We start from the raw sequence: 17717 nt of genomic DNA, 5'->3' as shown, positions 1-17717 counted from the left end.
GCAACCATAAACCTGCTACGGACCAAGATCAACACCCCACCCCCATGTCGCTGATCAAGCCGATCGCAGCGATAGGTGGAATAGCCAGGGATTTGCCAAACTTTAGTTCCAGCAGTGAGCCAAGTTTCCGCAATGGCCAAGACATCCAGCCCATAAATATGTAACATCGACTCTATTTCAGCACGTTTATTTAGCACACTGTGAGCGTTCCAAATTCCATATTTAATAGTTTGATTGGTTGAAGACATCATTACGAACAACAATCCAATTACAGATTACTGTTATAAGTTATATTACCAGTAGAACAACGGGCAAACTATTTTCTCACTTCTATCCAATCCAAATATCAATTACCTCCTCAAAGTTTAACCAACAAAACTCCTCAAATAACTCCCGAGTATCCAAATACCTAAATAGCCATAGCAAAAAACAAGTAGTATATAAAATCAAAACAAAACAAAAAAAACCTCAAACAATTTGTAGAAAACTATTCCTTATCTCCCCTTTTTGAGGATTATTTAATGTGGATTAATTACCAACAAAATTAATTATCCTTAGTATAACCAATTGAATATATAGTAGTTTAATAATCCTTCAAGGAAGATAATACGATTAATTTTGCCAAATCCTCCTAAACATCTATCAAATTTAGTAGGAGGTGTTTTACAACCCGTAACCATTTATAGTACACAAAACAATAACACTCCAATTATTTTAATCGATTTTATATTTGAGCAGTCAGACTCAAATTATGAAACACAGTGAGAATTAAAATATAGAAATATTAAAACAGGGCCATCCCTTACCCCTCATTATTCCTTTTCTCTTTTTTTTTTTTTTTTTTTTCCCCCCTTCCCTTCCCTTTTTTCTTCTTTCTTTCTTTTCCCTTAGCCAACCTCTAAGCCCAATCAATACCAATAACTATAACGACTTAAAACTAACAAAAATAGAACTATTAAATCTCTTAGTAAATAAAAAAATTGAACTCTTCTAAGTGTTCATTTTGTAGAGAGATTCTCATTTATTGAGTTAATCAAGTTTGAGCGAGACTGATTGATATTTATAAGTGTGTTTACAGCCGATATTTTTTCAGACAGTTGATGCTGATTCAGCGCATTCGAAATTTCCAAAACCGGATCAGGAATGGGATTATTTACCTTATCTTGAAGGTCAATAGGTGTGGAAGACCTAGTTGGTTGGGTTGATGTCATACCCTGACGAATCACCGGCAAAGGCAGAGGTGTTTCACCCCTAGTTTCAATGTTATTTAATAAATCAGGATTTTCCGCATAAAACAGAAGTTTAGCCTCCTCTCTATTACAATTATGGATATAACGATATTTTAAAATGCCAAATTCAAATTTAAATACAGGGCACTCCGATGAAGAGGCCACATGGGAACCCTTGCAATTTTTACATTTTGGTTGCAAGTGACCATTCGGACAAAGGTCTGTCAAATGCCTTCCAGAACAAAATTCACACGTCGGGTAAGTCGAACGACATTGATTAGCCACATGGCAGTAACGCTGACAACGGAAGCATCTCCGAGGTCTCTGTAAGGAAGGAGTTATTGGGATAACAAAATCACCTAGTACAATGTTACGTGGAACGATAGGTGAATTGAAAGTAAATTCTATCTTTTCTAGAATTGTGTTCCTATCATCAATAATACGACGAATACTAGCTATATTATCCAAGTCTCCTTCACGACATACCCTGACTATATCCCTGACTGATCTGTTAGTGGGGAACCATCTTGTGAATCCCTTTTTTCTCAAAAAGGAATCTGGGATGAAGAGAACATATCCCGCCAATATTAGTTCTTTGGCACCAACTAAGGTGTTAGCATCTTGCCATTTTGCGCAATCAATTTTTATTTGATTTTTCCCATTACGTGTTATTTGTTTTCCCCCCTCAATAATAGGCGATATTAGATCAATTACACATATCGGGTCCAGTTTTCCAATATTTTTGCCTCTAATGGTGCTCTCCATTAAAACAATAAATGGGGGAGGGCTAGAAGCGGAATAGAGTGGAGGAAGAATACTATTATTCCATTCAAGATCGTGTTGATCCCAAATTACATCCTCAAACTGAGATTGATTGCTTGCATTTTCGGGACCAATATCCGCGGAATGTGGTTGTCGATCGGCCCGTATTTCTCGATAAGAATTTTTTTCAGGAATTAGGAGTTTTTTTGTAATATGACCAAATGAACCATCTGAAGAGCCCGTTGCCACTGATTCATTGTTATTCCTAACGGATATGTTCCTTTTCTTAGGATTAATTGAGGGTCTAATTGGGGAAGGAAGGAAAGAATTAGTGTCATTCTCCGCTGATTGAATATTATTCCCCGTCAAAAGATCTATATCCGCATCCATAACGCAACTCATGACCGCAGGATTAGGGATTTCATTTACACTGTGACCAGGTCGTTCCAAACCTCCAGACGGCACACCCTCCTCAGCAGACTCTTCCCTCAAGGACTCCATCTCATTCGTATTAAACCGGATCAAGCTGAAAAAAAATTCAAGTAAGTAAAGCAACCACAATAGAGAGAAACAATTTAGCCCTATTTTCACATCCAGTACCAAGACATCTATAATCAATCAGTAATCTAACTAATTAAGCAAAGAAAGAGAGAATTTTTTTTTTTTTTTTTTTTTTTTTTTCTTTTTCCCCTTTCCCTTTCTTTTTTTTTTTTTTTTTTTTTTTTTTTCTTTTTTTTTTTTTATTTTTTTTTTTTTAAGCAAATCTTAATTTGCTAATAATCCCCAAGATTTAAAAACGCACAATGTCTCAGTGATTAATAATTACAGGAGACTGACTGCTCAAATCCCCTATTTACCCAGCATAAGGAAAAAAAAGGAGGAAAAGCATTTCCAAACTTAACACGCTTATTTATTAACAAAATCAACTCTTATCTTTTTTTTTTCTTTTTTTCTTTTTCTTCTTTCCCTCTTTAACCTCCTTTTCCTCTCCTTATTCCTTTTTCTTTTTTAAACAAAATCAGCAAGAAAAATTAAAAAAAAAATAATAATGTACTCACTCAGGCAAGTTGAGGATTATGGTTTAAACCATTAATTTTTAAGCAGGGATAAAGCCAAGCAAATGAAGAATTTATTAGGAGAGAATAAATTGAAGGAAAGCATAAACTAAATTAGCACAAATCCAAAAAGCAGCAAACTCCAAAATATAAATCAGCAAGGCCGAATATTTATTTTCGAAATTAATACCTGTATTCCGATGGTATTAAAGAATGTGGCAAATTTTCCTCAAATTATCAACCATTGATTTTAGGTTATGAGACCATCACGCTTCCTTAATTGATTTTTCCGCTATTCCTTCTGCACGCTTTAAAAATCATTTTTCCATTCAGAAAGAAATCAGTAATAATTTATATAAAATCCATTTATCATAAGGTGTGGTTATTTATATTTAAGATGCACTCGGATTCATATATTGCTGTTAGACATGTGACCAAGAAGATAGTAGTATCTAACCACAATTAATATTATAATTCTCAATACAAATTCTTGCAATTATTTCACTCCTGGCTTAATACCAGGTTTAAATCAGTTTCAAACAAATATGAAATTTGATGAAATTTACCTTTTTTATTTGCGTAATTTACGCACTTTTATACAGAGGAACTTCTGAAATGTGACGGATTATTTTCTGTAAATTGTCGGTAAACTTGTGTAAATCACGTATTATATAATTACATTTAACAAACTTTATCTGTCCAACTCTGCAATCTGTCTATATAAATGTATTTTTTGTTTAGTTTTGATTGTCAATTTTCACTAATTTTTCTTAAAACGTGTTTTCTGTGACCAGTTTTTAATAAAAATATTAATTCTAAAATATGAATCATGTTCAACTTTTAAGTGGAAATTTAATGCCGCTCGTTGGATGTAAGTATAATAATTTTAAAACGCAGATTATAAAGATTCAGAAACATAACCTTATAATATAATAAAAACGAAATTTAAAATATAAAATTAATATACTATTGATTTGAAAATATAAATATGTTTTGTTGAAACATAAAATTGTATAAAGAAATATTTATTTATTTAATAATAAACGGTAAAATTAGATAATTTAAAATAATTAATTAATTTATGTTAAAATAATACATTTAAAGAAATAATTTTAAACTAGGATTAGATAAATACAATAATCATTAAAAAAAAAATTATTATTTTTTAAAGTCTATAAAAAAATAAGGAATGTAAATAAGTTATTAGTAATATTTTAGTTGGAACTTTTCGAGTGAACAGTGAAGATATTTTTAAAGTTCTCGATGAAGCTTTAAATGCAGGATATCGTTCAATTGGTAAGTAATGAAAATTTTTTTTCAATTTATTATTGTTATTATTATTATTATTATTATTATTATTATTATTATTATTATTGTTAATTTTAAAATTGTAGAAAATTTCCTTTTCCAAATTGATAATTTAATAATCAAAATTTGAACCATGGAAAGAAAAATAATATAAAGAAATTTATGTATTTTTTTTATTCTTATTTTCAATGTTTGACAGTGATTTTTCGATGACTCATAGTTAGTCATCCTCATCAGGATCTTTAAAAAAAGATTACACCAATTAAAATACTATTTAAAACTTATATTTACAAAATGATAAAAAAAAAAAAAATAAATTACCTAAATAATAAATTATTAGTTGTTAAAGTAAATCTTCGTAACTCTTTAATAATGAACTTTTGAAAAATGTTACGTATGAAGCAATGAATTTGATTTTAAAAAAATTAGATTTAAATTTTAAAAAATCATGATTTCTATCAGCCCTGTAACCTGTTATATCATATAATTATTTATTTATTTAAAAATTTACGGTCAAAACTCTTTCGTTATGTAAAGAAATAAATTTTTATAGACACTGCTGCTGTTTATAGAAACGAAGATGCAATTGGATCTGCTTTAAAGATATTGCTTCCAAAATATAATCTTAAGAGGGAAGACATTTTTATTACTACTAAACTTGGTAAGTGATATTAATGGAAAATAACAGAACAAAAAAAAAAAATTAATAATATAATTGACAATATTCGTCTCAGATTGAATAAAATAAAAATCACTTTTCGTTTTTCAAAAGTCGTCCTCTTTAAAAAATAAATAGTAAATATAATTAAAAATATTTATTTTATAAAGTTCCAATTTTTTTTTTCACAAAGGAATTAAAGAAATAATTAAATATAAATTTAGAATTTACCATTAAAAATAAAATATAAATTATTAACAAAGCATTTAAAAGTCATTTGAAAATTGGTAAATGAATAAACGTATTGATCAATAGACACTAACGAAGAATAAAATTCTTACAATAAGAAATAATTAGAAGAAAATAGGATTTTTGACCTTTTTTTTTGATAATCGAAGATAAACAATAGAGACGTAAAGGTGTCTATAAATAAATTAATAATTTATTAAATGTTTAATGTACTTTTTTGATTGCAATAGTAATTTTTTAAAAATTTATAGTCCAAAAAATTATTTAGTACAATTTGAACGAATTATTTAATTTTTGTAAAATTAAATTTGCTGAAAATTCTTTATACAAATTAGGTACAGACAATAGTTATTAAAAAAAAGAATTTAATTGTTTAAAAAAATATTTTAAATAATTGAATTTTAGAAGAACTTGGTTAAAAATTATTAAAAATAAGAAGATTCTTCTTGACGAAGAATTTTAAATGAAAATTTAGTAAAATAATTGAATTTCAAAAGAGCTACAGTCCAAATTTTTACAATTAAACAAATTTCCAATGATTTTGAATTGAAAATTTTGATTTGATGAACTTGATTTTTTTACAATTATTTTAGGCAATAATTTAATTTTCGACAAATTTTTCATTAAAATTAAAAATAATTAATTTTGCAAAAGAATTTTTGGATAAAAATTTTCAAAATAATTGAATTTTGCAAATACTACAGTTTATGCTAAGAAAAAACGTCACAGATTATTTTATTTTTAATTCAATAAATTAATTAATTTTCGAATTTTATTTTGTAAAAAATAAGTAGAGAGAAAGTTGATTTTTAAAATTTTATAATTTTATAAATTAAATAAATCGAAAAAATTTGTGAAAAACTCGTACAATTCGAGGCATGTATTAACAAAAAAAAAAAATTATTACACTACAAAAGCTAGTTATTATATAATAAATTTTTTATCTTAAAAATAAAAGGTCCAGCTGATAATGGCAATCCTGCAGGAGTTCGACGAGCTGTTCGTAATTCATTAATAGCTCTGCAAACTGATTACATTGATTTGTATTTAATTCATTGGCCGGGTGCAGGTAGAATTCACGAGAATTCATCTCTTAATCCCGAATTACGTAGTTTAACTTGGAAAACACTGGTGCAATTGCACCAAGAGGGTTGTCTAAAATCAATTGGCGTTTCTAATTACAATATTAATCATCTTCAACAGTTATTTCAAAAGTGTGAAGGCGTTAAACCCTCTGTAAATCAAGTAAGTTTTCCTCATTAAAAAAAAAAACCCCCCGAAAATAATTAGATTTCAAACATTTTTTTTTTTTTTTTAATAAGAATTTTCACTTACAAAAATTTTTAGCTAACGAATTATTGACAGAATTTTTATTTTACAGTCATTTAATTTACCTACATGACTTTTTATTTAAAAGAATTTGAATTTAAAAGAATTCTTCATTTCTTATTCAATCGAATTTTTAAATTACAGAAATTCCAATTCACCGAATTTTAATTTGTCCGAATTTTTGTTTATACGAATTTTTAATTGATAGAATTTTTTAAGATGCCGAATTTTTATTTCTCCGAAATTACAAATGGCCTAACAGACAATGTTCGGCCATTTTTAATTTTTGACAAATGCAAATTCGGCGTCTTAAAAATTTTTATTCATTAAAAATTCGGACAAATAAATATTCGAATAAATAAAAATTCAGTGAATTGAAATTTCTGTAATTTAAAAATTCAAATCAAATAAAATACAATTGATTGAGAATTCTGTTAAATTAAAATTCGCTTAAATTAATATTCTTTAAATTAAAAAAGTCATGTAGGTAAATTAAATGACTGTAAAATAAAAATTATGTCAAAAATTCGGTAGTTAAAAATTTTCTTCAAGTAAAAATTCTTATAAAAAGAAATTCTGTCAAATGCTAATTTGAAAAATGAAAATTTGTCTAAAAAATAATTATTTTTAATATAAAATATTTTTAAAAATAATTATATTCTAATTAATAATTTTTATTGGGAAATTCATGCGCCCCTTTTTAATTCAATTTGTAAATTTTTTAATTTAATAATTAATAATTATTAAATTAATAATAATAATAAAAAATAAGTAAATAATTTCTTTCACAGGTTGAATGTCATCCCCACTATCGTCAGGATGAATTATTGAAATTCTGTACCAAAGAGGGAATTCACCTTCAAGCATATTCCTCTTTAGGTGGAAGTGATAATGGAGCTCTATTAAATGATTCTACAGTTGTGAAAATTTCCTCAAATCTCAATGTATCCCCGGCGAGATTACTTTTAAAATGGGCCCTACAGCGAGGAATCGGTAAATAAATTTTTTTTTATTTACAAAATAATAGCCCATCATTGTATTTTTTTAAACCTTTGTCCGTGATTGACATTTTTTATTGCAAGAGGATAAAAAATATTTTGAAATAATTCGTAATTTAGAAAAAAACACAAAGAAAATTATTATTTTCTTTTTTTTTTTGCAGGTATCATTCCAAAGGCAAAAAGTGCTGAACACATAAAAGATAATTTAAAATTAGATTTCACAATTGATGAAGAATCAATGAAATTACTATTAAATTTACAGGAAAAAAAATATGCATGGGATCCAAGTAATGTGAATTAAAAATCAATTCACATAATAAAAATCTAATTTAATAATATAGAAAGAAAATTATTTTTAATTATAAAATCAATTAATATTAAATAGTTTAATAAAAGAAATTTAAAAAAAAATGTTAGAATTTGCAAATAAAATTACAAAATTGTGCCTTGACAAATACAAGTCATTGAAAAAAACTGGTAAACCAACAGCAAACGAATGGACCGTTTTGTCTGGTATTGTTTTAGAAAATAGTCTTAATGAATTATCAGTTATTTCACTATGCACAGGAACAAAATGTTTAAGTGGCAAAGAATTAATGAATACAAAATATAATGAAATTGGCATTAGATTAAGTGATTCACATGCTGAAATTTTAGCGCGACGAGCATTTCAACGATATTTATATAATGAAATTAATTTTCTTTTAAATAAACAAGAGAGTGATATTTTCATTTTGACAAATGAGAGGAGAATTAATTTGAAAAATGACATTTCATTTCATTTTTTCTCAAGTCAAACACCATGTGGAGATTGTTCAATTATTTCGAAAATCAACACATCTAATGATGTCGATAGTAATCGACCGTTTAAAAAAATGAAATTAATCAATAATAAAGAATGTGATGGGAATTTGGATGATGATAAAATTAAATTTGAAAATGATATTCATCGAACTGGTGCAAAATGTATTGGCAATGATGAAAGACAGGATTTACATTTATCGGGTGAAAATTATCATGTAGTTGGACCATTGCGTACAAAACCAGGCAGAGGTGATCGAACATTGAGTCTTTCTTGTTCGGACAAAATGGCAAAGTGAGAAAATTTAATTTAAATATAAATAAATATTTTCTAATATTTCAAGAATTTTCCATAAAATTATAAATAGTATAATTTTTTTTTTTTAAATTGAATTGAAATTTTCACATTTGACCCAATTTTTATAAATAAAAATAGTTATTTCTGAATTGTTTACAAGTAATAATTCAACGTTTCTTTTCTTTATAATGAATAAAAAAAAAAAAAAGAGAAATTCATTTTCTCAATAAAATTAATTTTTAGATGGAACGTTGTTGGAATACAAGGATCACTTTTATCTATATTAATTCCCGAAATAAAGTTTAAGTCAATAATAATTGGTGGCAATTGTCCATTTTCTCTTGAAGCAATGGAACGTGGTTTATTTAAACGATTTAATGATAAATTAATTGGACCAAAAATAATTCAATCCTCATTTGCATTTGACGAAAAAAAAGGAGAGACAAGAAAAAATCCATGTCCCTCCAGTATTGTATGGTGTTCAGTTTTAGAAAGGTATAGAAAAAAGATTTGTTTTAATTGAATTTTTCGATATAATACTTAATTTAGTTTTTTTGTTTTAATTGCATTTTAATTGTATTTTTAATTATTTATCTCTCATTGAAGAAATCTCGAGATCGCTGTCAACGGTAGAAAACAAGGTGTAACAAAGAAAAAATCAGGAATTTATCTACTTGTCAGTCGACGTGGAATGTTAAAATGTTTTTTGGAAATTTACGACAAATATTCAAAGGATATTCTTCATTTACCACAGCATCCAAAAAAAATTACTTATCTACATTGTAAAGAATGGTCACGAATCTATCGAAATTTGTGGCATCAGGCAAAAATTAATATTTTTTCCAAATGGCCTTCAAAGCCATTGACATTACAGAATTTTATATTGTAAAAATTATTGTTAAATTTTCTATATAGATTTCTATTGTAATTTTTAAAATCTAATAAAAAAAAAAAAAAAAAAAGTGAAGAAAAATTGGCTTAGTTTCTTTCAAAAATGCTACAATTTTCATTTCATATTTAAAAATACTTCTTTTCAAATATTCCATTATTTATTTACTTTCATTTCTTTAATTGATAAACAATTTTTCTATTCATTAATTATAGAATTTTTCGTCAGCGACAATTTTTTTTTCTCTGGTAATTAATTTGAATTAAAAAAGAATACTTTGATTATATAAAATATTTTATAATTTGTTTTCGATTAAATTATTTTTCTTTATTAAATGTATAAATTAAACATTTTCTTTTATAGAAGTTTTGTAATTATTATTATTCCTTTTTTTTAAATAGTTTTTCCAAACTATACTAAATCACAAAAGGATTATTATAAAAAATTGTTTTATTTATATGGAGAAAATAAGAATAAAAAGGATTTATTTACATTTAAATTTTTACCTCCATAAAAAGCTTCTTATCGAACTGGTTTATTATAATTGGAAAATCCAATTCCAATGCAAGTTAATGTCACTTGATTCTCTAATGTTACTGTATCGTCCTCGTCTTCTTTCACAAATTCCAATTGGAATTTAACACCGAAAAAATCTTTCAAATCACGTAAAAATTGAATCCTGCAAAAAAATTTTTTTTTTTTTTGGAAAAAAATTCAAATTCAGCTGCATTTTTTGGTATAAATAAAAAAAATTAAACTTTAAATTAAATTAATTTGATGTAAATGAAAATAAATTAATTTTAAACTAAAAACTAAACAAAATTTTTTCTCATATAAAAAATTATGAATGAAAATAAATTAATTATACATAAAAAAAAATGTAGAAAAATATTAGAAAAATATACACAAAACATTCAAAAAATTAAAATAAATGACATTAAAATGATAAAATGTTGATGATAGAAATAAAAAAAAAAATACAATTTTATGAGACAAATTTACAATACTTTTTCGACTTACATAACGGGAGTTAAGGGTCCCGTGATAATTTTCGAGATATCTTGTTTTCCAAGTGCCATAAAAAGTGCAGTTATCATTTGAAAAGGAGAATCGACACATCCATTTCTGGAAAAATAATATTTTTTCTATATTAATGTATTTTTCTATTATATTTTTAAGAAAAATTCCTTTATAAAAAAAAAAAAATTTCGTTATATATAGAGAAAAAAAACGAAACAAATATCTACCTGTGTATTTCGTCTAATAATTTTAAAGCTGCTTCTTTTCCTAAATCTTCAGGAATGCAGGGCAAACCACCTGGAGGAACAACCGGTGAAACAGCTTCACCACAATAAAAAACTCCCGTTGTTGTTTCGGCAGTTAGACAAATTCCAAATCCTTGCAAAAAAAACGAAAACTTATTTCTTTTTTCTTTCAAAAAAAAAAGTATTTAAAATTTTTTATTATAATTATTATTTTCTTAAGCCTTTTATGAATCAATAAGTTTCTTGTCTTTTTTCTCATCTTAATTCATTAAAATATTTGAATAATTTAAAAATTATTTCCCCTTATTTCTCACGAAATCATTGACATGATTTTTATTAAATTATATTTATTTTTTAATTTAGTGATACATACATAAATAATTTGTTTGATATATTATATTATTATTATTATTATTATTAATTATTAGAATTATTTTAAACGAAGAAAATAAATGAGAAATTACCTGGAGATTTACCGCTGACTGCACCTCGACTCGCGTCAGTGTGAATATAAACGTCTGGGATAAAATTTAAACACACTCCTTTAGCAGATTCAACGAGTCGATTTGAAATGGCTGGAGAGACTCTTAAACTACAAGAAACACCTCTGATTCGTTTCACTAAACCACTGTCTAGAAACTGAACAAAATTTTCTTTCATTTAAAATTTTTACTATAATACACGTATTTTTTTCTTCTTCATTCCAAAAATTTAATTTCAATGTTTTTACAAAACAGCATTATTATTCAAATAAGAATATTATCAAGAAAATTTATTTTGAAAATTTTATAATCGAACTAAGACAAATTTTCAAAATTTTAAAGGAGAACAAATTTCGAAAAAAAAAATCTTAAAGTTCCAGTTTTAAATTATTTTGAAGTCTGATTTAAGCAATTTATTCGTATTCAAAAATTTTACATACTTTTTTTAGTTTTAGTGGTCAAAAAAATTTCTAACAATTCAATTTTGGAATTTTGAAACTTTTTTAAATAATTGAATTTTTGAAGAATATTAATAAAAATTATTAAAAATAATTGAATTTTGGAAGAGTTAACAGTTGAAATTTTCAGAAATAATTGAATTTCAAAATATTTTGTTAAATTTCAAACAATAATTAAATTTTACGTAATTGAAAACAAATTTATCAAATATAATTTTGAATATATTTTTTTAAAAGTAATTGAAATTCAAGTGATTTTTGATTAAAATTTTCGGTGATTTCTGTTGCCGATAAACTTAGAAGAAGAAATTACAGAAAAAAATTGAACTTTAAAAGTTTTTAATTGAAAAATGTTTTCAGATAATTGAATTTTCGAAGAATATTATAAAAATACATTGTAAATATTTGAATTTCAGATGAGTTATAGTTGAAATTATGAAATTTTGCAGAAAGTTTTAGATGGAAAATTTTAGAAATAATTAAAAATTTTTTTAAAATAATTGTAAAGAAAGCAAAAAAAAAACAAAAAAAACCTGTAATGTCCTGAGACTACGAATCACTGGACATTTAAAATGAACTTCTCCACCTCCTAAAGGTGCGACGCCTCTTTTTTTAATTGTTAATTCAATTTCATAAGCAGGACCAAGAAATCGTTTAACAACTGGAATTCCCGAAGACTTCATTCTATCTATAGTTGGATCTAAAAAGTTAATAATTTCAATATTATTAACAGAAATTTTTCACATTTTCAAAAACAGAAACAAAAAAAATTGACAAAATAAAGTTATTACTAAAATATTTTTATTTAGAAAATAAAACGTAATTTTTTAACAAAAAAATAATGCTACGAGGAAATTTAATAATAAAAAAAATTATATATATAGGGTCAGTTGGGGTAAATGGGGACAAGAGGTTTTGGAGCTTAATTTACAGTTTTAAAATGAAGTTCAACGTCAATATTTTAACCTCAGATCACCTGCAATAGGTTTTGAGTATTGACAAGCTTTTATCTTGACAATTGGCAGCAAGATAATTAAAGTTATCGCTCAATGCATAAAAATTTGAAAATCAAAGTCAAACTGTTTCAGTATTTTTTTTCGCATTTCAAAATCATACACATTTTTTTCCTTATTTCTTATGATTCCTATAACAGAAATTCACTTGAATTTTTGATTTTTGTCAATTTGGTTAATAATGACAAGCTGTCCCCATTTACCCTGAGTTTTCAAATTTTTGGGGTAAATCGGGACAGCTTGTCATTATTAACCAAATTAACAAAAATCAAAAATTTAAGTGAATTTCTGTTATGGGAGTCATAAGGAATAAGAACAAAATTTTGTATGATTTTTAAGTCTGTTTTTTTCAAATGCGAGACAAAATACTGAAATAAAAAAAAAATAGAAAAAATAAAAAAATTTCAATTGGTTCAACTATTATATATGGGCAAATCCACAAAACTTTTAACTTTCAAGAAAAAAAAATTTATTTTTTTAATTTGCAGGCACATTGATGTCACTTTGTATAAACGTTTAAGTACATTTTAGCACTTCAAATTCATATGCGTGATTCATTTTTAGCTCACGCCGTCAATGTTTAACTCTTTAAACTCTTTAATGTTAATAAATTACATATAAAATTGAAAAATTCAACTTTTTTTATTTTTGATATCGGAGTGGTTTCCAAAGTATTTTCGTCCTCTGAACACGATTCTTGCACCCAAATTTGCTTAGCACGTCAGAATTTTGAGAAAAGAGGGGGTAAAGACTCCAAAAAAGTGTTTTCAGCATATTCTTAACTTAATAAAATTTATTTCACTCAAAATCCTTAAGCGTCGTTTTTGTGTTCAAATATATGTATAAAAATGTTTCGATCACACCATAGATTGACCTGTTTAAAGCAAAAATGCAGTTGTGCCTTTCAAAAATGTATAAATTTAAATGAAATCACGATTTTTATTATCATCTTTAAATTATTGCCACAGGAATACAATTAGAGGCACATCATTGAAAAAGGTCTTAAAATTTTTGTTTTTTCATCACCTTTTAAGAAATGTATTGAACTTTTATTTTTATCCAACATCGTAATAGATATTTTCATAAGAAGACGTTCAATTGAATTTTTTTAAAAAGTGCTATCACTCAATCAAACCTTTGTATTTTTAGTTTTAGTGGTGGCACACTAATGGAATAGTGAAAATTTTTTTGACAAAATATGTCTGTTAGATATTTCCATAGTAGCTGAAGTGATATTTTTTACACGCAGCAAAAATAAAAACGTTAAGAATAATATAAACTTTTTCAAGAAATTCAAATGAAATTTAAGCATTTTTTCACTTTTTAACTTATAAAACTAATTGTCAAATAAATATTTTGTTCTAATACTGTACATAAATGTTCCTTTGTATATAATTTAGCAAAAAAAATGATACTCAAAGTTTTAATTTAAAATAATTCAGATTTTTAAGTGTTCGATTCGAGAATCACAAAAGTTAAAAGTTTCGTGGATTTGACCATATCTACTAGAAATTTTTTTTCAAGTTTTTTCATCCCTTAATACAGTAATGTACTTAAGGAAACTTTTTTCTTAAAACTTTCTTAGAAACTATGCTGTCCCCATTTACCTCTGAATTTTATGAAATTTTCTAAATTTTGGGGTAAATGGGGACAGTCAGTTTCTTGCGTTTAAAGCTTATCTAAATTTTTTTCTGCTGCATAAATTTAATCCTGAAAATGTAAATAACAACTTAAAAAAAAAATAAATAAACCAGCAAATATTACCTTTTAAAAGAAGAAACTTACGTTATTTGTGAAAAATAGCGATTTTATCCCCATTTACCACAAGGGTAAGTCCACGTCAGAAATATCAGAATCTGCAAGTGGTTCTTCGATTTTAATGATACTTGGTAAAATTATAGCTTTATATAAGAGCAATGTGTAAGTAAAAGGAATTTTTAAAATATCTAAAATTGTAGGAGTTATATCACTTTTAATTTTGATACTGCATTTTTTTCTTTCCTTTATATCTCGGTCAATTTTCAACCGATTTTGATGAATCAAAAACGATTTTTTTCAGAAAATTTTAAAATAAAAATAAAATTTTGTTATTTAAATAGAAAAAAGTAAAAAACAAAATTTCTTTTAGATTTTTTTTCAATTTCGACCTCTTTTTTTTAATTTTTAATTTTTTAATAATATTCCTTTTTATTTTATCTTTAATTTAAAAAAAAATTCATCCTGGAGATTTTTTTAGATCTCGTGATATCGTTCTTTAAATATCCACATCTCAAGAAAACTAGGATCCAGATTTCTGTTTCTACTTTCATTTGTTTTATAATATTATTGTTACAAACTAGAAACATTCGCGTAATAATGTTTTTATTTTTAAATTACTTGACTAAAACAAGTGAAAATTCAAGCAAATCAATATTTTATTAATAGATTTGAAGCAAAGTTTTTATTTTTTGTAATATTTATAATTTCAAATAAATTGTAATGAAACCTTAACAATGCAACCTGAAATTATAGCTGAAGTTTTTAGCGGATTCTGATATTTCTGACGTGGACTTACCCACAACTGACCCTAATCATTGAAAAAAAAATATATATTACCTATTGTATTATTTGTGATGCCTTTGAATTTGACATTTAACGATTGTTTACAAAATGGAGCCAATGCCATTGCAACTTCTAAATAATATGAAATACTACGTTGTAAACTACATTCATGTTCAAATTCTCCACCTTCCAAATTTCCAGGTACATAATATAATGATGTTCCTGTTTCATTTACTTCTGCTCTCATTCCATTTGAGATTTTTCGAAGAAATGTCAATAAATTCAATTCAAATTCTGAAAGTAAATATTTATTTATATTTTTTTTGATTTTGAAAATTTTTTCCCCCAGTTTTTTTTTATATCTAAGATTAGATTAGATTTATTTTCTCCATTGTGTACTTTTTCAAAGTTTTACAATTTTTCTTTCCCGTAAGCTTAAAAAATAAAATAATTGTGAATAAATACCCCCAATTTTTATATTTAAATAAATAATAATATTAAGAAAATGTTTTTAATAAACTTGTTCTTATTGTTATAAAAAAATAAATACATTATAATATAATAAATAATACAATTAAAATAATTCGTAATATATTATTAATATAATGATAATAATAATTTGATGATAATTTTTTTAATTAACTAAATTAATTTAAATAATATTGACTAAAGAAAAATGTGACAAGAAAAAACTAACCTCGAATACCAGGATCGTCATTTTGACTTCTTATGTCTTCTATTTTAACCGATTTACCGGATAATGTTGAAAGAATTAATCTATTTTTTAGATAATTACATCCCTCGTAAATAAGAATATTATTTTTTACTTTGGCAGGCATTTTTTTTTACTGTAAATATAAATTAATAACAAAAGCACGTGTTTATTGCGAAAGCAGATGACAAGTTCACGATGATAGGTAAGCATCACATTTCGGACGTTCCACCGTAATACGTAACTTAAGAATTGTAATAATATGTAAAAATCGCTATCATTGACTGGCGCCAAAAATTAAAAAAGTAAATTCATTGAATTATTCAATCATTTAGTAATTAAAATTTATTTAATTTAATTATTGTAAATTCAATTATATTAAAATTTTAAAATATTAAAATTTTAATTGTTTAAAAAAGTTCAATTCTTTTACAATTGCAGGTCTTGGATCGACTTAAAGGCACAAAAAAAGTCGTTTTAGTCGATTTATATATTCCAAAAAAAAAATCGAAAAAGTCGATTATTTTTATTTTAACAAAAATATATTTTACAGATTTTTAAATTAAAATTTTTTTTTTTAAATAATAATACTTTTGGAAGGGTTAGAGTTGAAATTTTTTAGAAATAATTGAATTTCAAAAGATTTTGTTAATTTTCAGACAATAATTAAATTTTACAGAACTAAAAATAATTTATCAAATTATTTTAGATAACATTTTTTAAATGTAATTGAATTTTTAAAGATTTACAAATAAGATTTTTGAAATTAATTGAACTTCAAGTGATTTTTAATTTAACATATTTGATGATTTCACAAAAAAAATTGATTAGAAATTGCGGACAAAAATACAATAATTTGAAAATCATTTTTAATTGAAACATGGTTTCAGATAGTTGAATTTTTAAAGAATATTATAAAAATAGTTAAAAAATAATTGAATTTCCTTAGAATTATAATTTAAATTATTAAATTTCAAAAAATTTTCGATTGAAAATTTTAGAAGCTTTTAAATTCAAATTTTTTAAAATAATTGAATTTTAATTGAAATTTTGGATAATAATTTAATTTTAGTTGATTTTTGATTGAAAATTTTGATAATAATTAATTGTGAATTGAAATTTTTCAGAATAATTTAATTTTAGTTGATTTTGAATGGAAAATTTGGAAAATAATTGAATTTTATTTGATTTTAAATTGAAAATTTGGAAAATAATTGAATTTTAAAAGATTTTGAATTGTAAATTTTGAAAATAAATGAATTTTAGTTGATTTTGAATTGAAATTTTGGAAAATAATTGAATTTTAGTTAATTTTTAATTAAAATTTTGGGTAATAATTGAATTTTAGTTGATTTTGAATTGAAATTTTTGAAAATAATTGAATTTTATTTGATTTATGATTTTGAATTAAAATTTTTTTTGTAATTTTATTTATTTTTTTAAAATTATAAACAATTGACAAATTTCATAAAAATTTTAATTGAAAAATAATTTGAAATAATTGAATTTGTGATGAATTTCATTAAAATTATTAAAAATAATTAATTTAGTGAAGAATTTTAGTTTAAATTTTTTTAAAAAATGTAAAGGAAAGTCGTAATAGTCGCATTTTATTAAAATAAGCCGAAAAAAGTCGGAAATAGTCGAAAAAGTCGTATAATCCGAAG

At 24.8% G+C, this 17717-nt stretch overlaps 4 protein-coding genes across 4 annotated transcripts; 2 read left to right on the top strand and 2 right to left on the bottom strand.

The window, feature by feature from the left end:
- Positions 1 to 658: 658 nt before the first annotated feature.
- LOC127281606 (uncharacterized) lies at positions 659 to 3609 on the bottom strand. The gene is made up of 2 exons (XM_051305387.1): positions 3237 to 3609; positions 659 to 2517 (listed from the first exon to the last, which is right to left on the bottom strand). The coding sequence occupies exon 2, from the start codon at positions 2490 to 2492 to the stop codon at positions 999 to 1001; it is 1494 nt and encodes a 497-aa protein (XP_051161344.1). The 5' UTR covers positions 2493 to 2517; positions 3237 to 3609; the 3' UTR covers positions 659 to 998.
- A 148-nt stretch (positions 3610 to 3757) lies between these two features.
- On the top strand, positions 3758 to 7990 carry LOC127281605 (uncharacterized). The gene is made up of 6 exons (XM_051305385.1): positions 3758 to 3917; positions 4265 to 4342; positions 4908 to 5015; positions 6220 to 6506; positions 7382 to 7583; positions 7753 to 7990. The coding sequence occupies exons 1-6, from the start codon at positions 3869 to 3871 to the stop codon at positions 7890 to 7892; spliced, it is 864 nt and encodes a 287-aa protein (XP_051161342.1). The 5' UTR covers positions 3758 to 3868; the 3' UTR covers positions 7893 to 7990.
- Positions 7991 to 8001: 11 nt separating this feature from the next.
- Positions 8002 to 9607, top strand: LOC127281604 (tRNA-specific adenosine deaminase 1). The gene is made up of 3 exons (XM_051305384.1): positions 8002 to 8687; positions 8934 to 9185; positions 9297 to 9607. Exons 1-3 carry the CDS (start codon positions 8002 to 8004, stop codon positions 9577 to 9579), a joined length of 1221 nt encoding a protein of 406 aa, XP_051161341.1. The 3' UTR covers positions 9580 to 9607.
- A 404-nt stretch (positions 9608 to 10011) lies between these two features.
- LOC127281545 (probable RNA 3'-terminal phosphate cyclase-like protein) lies at positions 10012 to 16255 on the bottom strand. The gene is made up of 7 exons (XM_051305270.1): positions 16036 to 16255; positions 15393 to 15632; positions 12318 to 12484; positions 11309 to 11483; positions 10827 to 10977; positions 10600 to 10704; positions 10012 to 10258 (listed from the first exon to the last, which is right to left on the bottom strand). Exons 1-7 carry the CDS (start codon positions 16175 to 16177, stop codon positions 10102 to 10104), a joined length of 1137 nt encoding a protein of 378 aa, XP_051161227.1. The 5' UTR covers positions 16178 to 16255; the 3' UTR covers positions 10012 to 10101.
- Between the last annotated feature and the right edge of the window lie 1462 nt (positions 16256 to 17717).

Source organism: Leptopilina boulardi, unplaced genomic scaffold, assembly GCF_019393585.1.
Source record: "Leptopilina boulardi isolate dan_hultmark-lab unplaced genomic scaffold, ZJU_Lbou_2.1 LbouV2_273, whole genome shotgun sequence".
Classification (NCBI taxonomy): domain Eukaryota; kingdom Metazoa; phylum Arthropoda; class Insecta; order Hymenoptera; family Figitidae; genus Leptopilina; species Leptopilina boulardi.
The sequence above is the reverse complement of the archived record's forward strand: the minus strand, read 5'-3'. Positions and strand labels throughout refer to the sequence as shown.

Coding starts and splice junctions, on each gene's coding strand:
- LOC127281605 (XM_051305385.1), top strand. CDS start 3,869: ATGAATCATGTTCAACTTTTAAGTGGAAATTTAATGCCGCTCGTTGGA. Junction 3,918..4,264: donor TTTAATGCCGCTCGTTGGAT/GTAAGTATAATA, acceptor GTAATATTTTAG/TTGGAACTTTTCGAGTGAAC. Junction 5,016..6,219: donor TTTTATTACTACTAAACTTG/GTAAGTGATATT, acceptor TAAAAATAAAAG/GTCCAGCTGATAATGGCAAT.
- LOC127281545 (XM_051305270.1), bottom strand. CDS start 16,177: ATGCCTGCCAAAGTAAAAAATAATATTCTTATTTACGAGGGATGTAAT. Junction 15,633..16,035: donor TGACGATCCTGGTATTCGAG/GTTAGTTTTTTC, acceptor ATTTACTTTCAG/AATTTGAATTGAATTTATTG. Junction 11,484..12,317: donor GTAGTCTCAGGACATTACAG/GTTTTTTTTGTT, acceptor AATTTTGTTCAG/TTTCTAGACAGTGGTTTAGT.
- LOC127281606 (XM_051305387.1), bottom strand. CDS start 2,492: ATGGAGTCCTTGAGGGAAGAGTCTGCTGAGGAGGGTGTGCCGTCTGGA.
- LOC127281604 (XM_051305384.1), top strand. CDS start 8,002: ATGTTAGAATTTGCAAATAAAATTACAAAATTGTGCCTTGACAAATAC. Junction 8,688..8,933: donor TGTTCGGACAAAATGGCAAA/GTGAGAAAATTT, acceptor ATTAATTTTTAG/ATGGAACGTTGTTGGAATAC. Junction 9,186..9,296: donor TGGTGTTCAGTTTTAGAAAG/GTATAGAAAAAA, acceptor CTCTCATTGAAG/AAATCTCGAGATCGCTGTCA.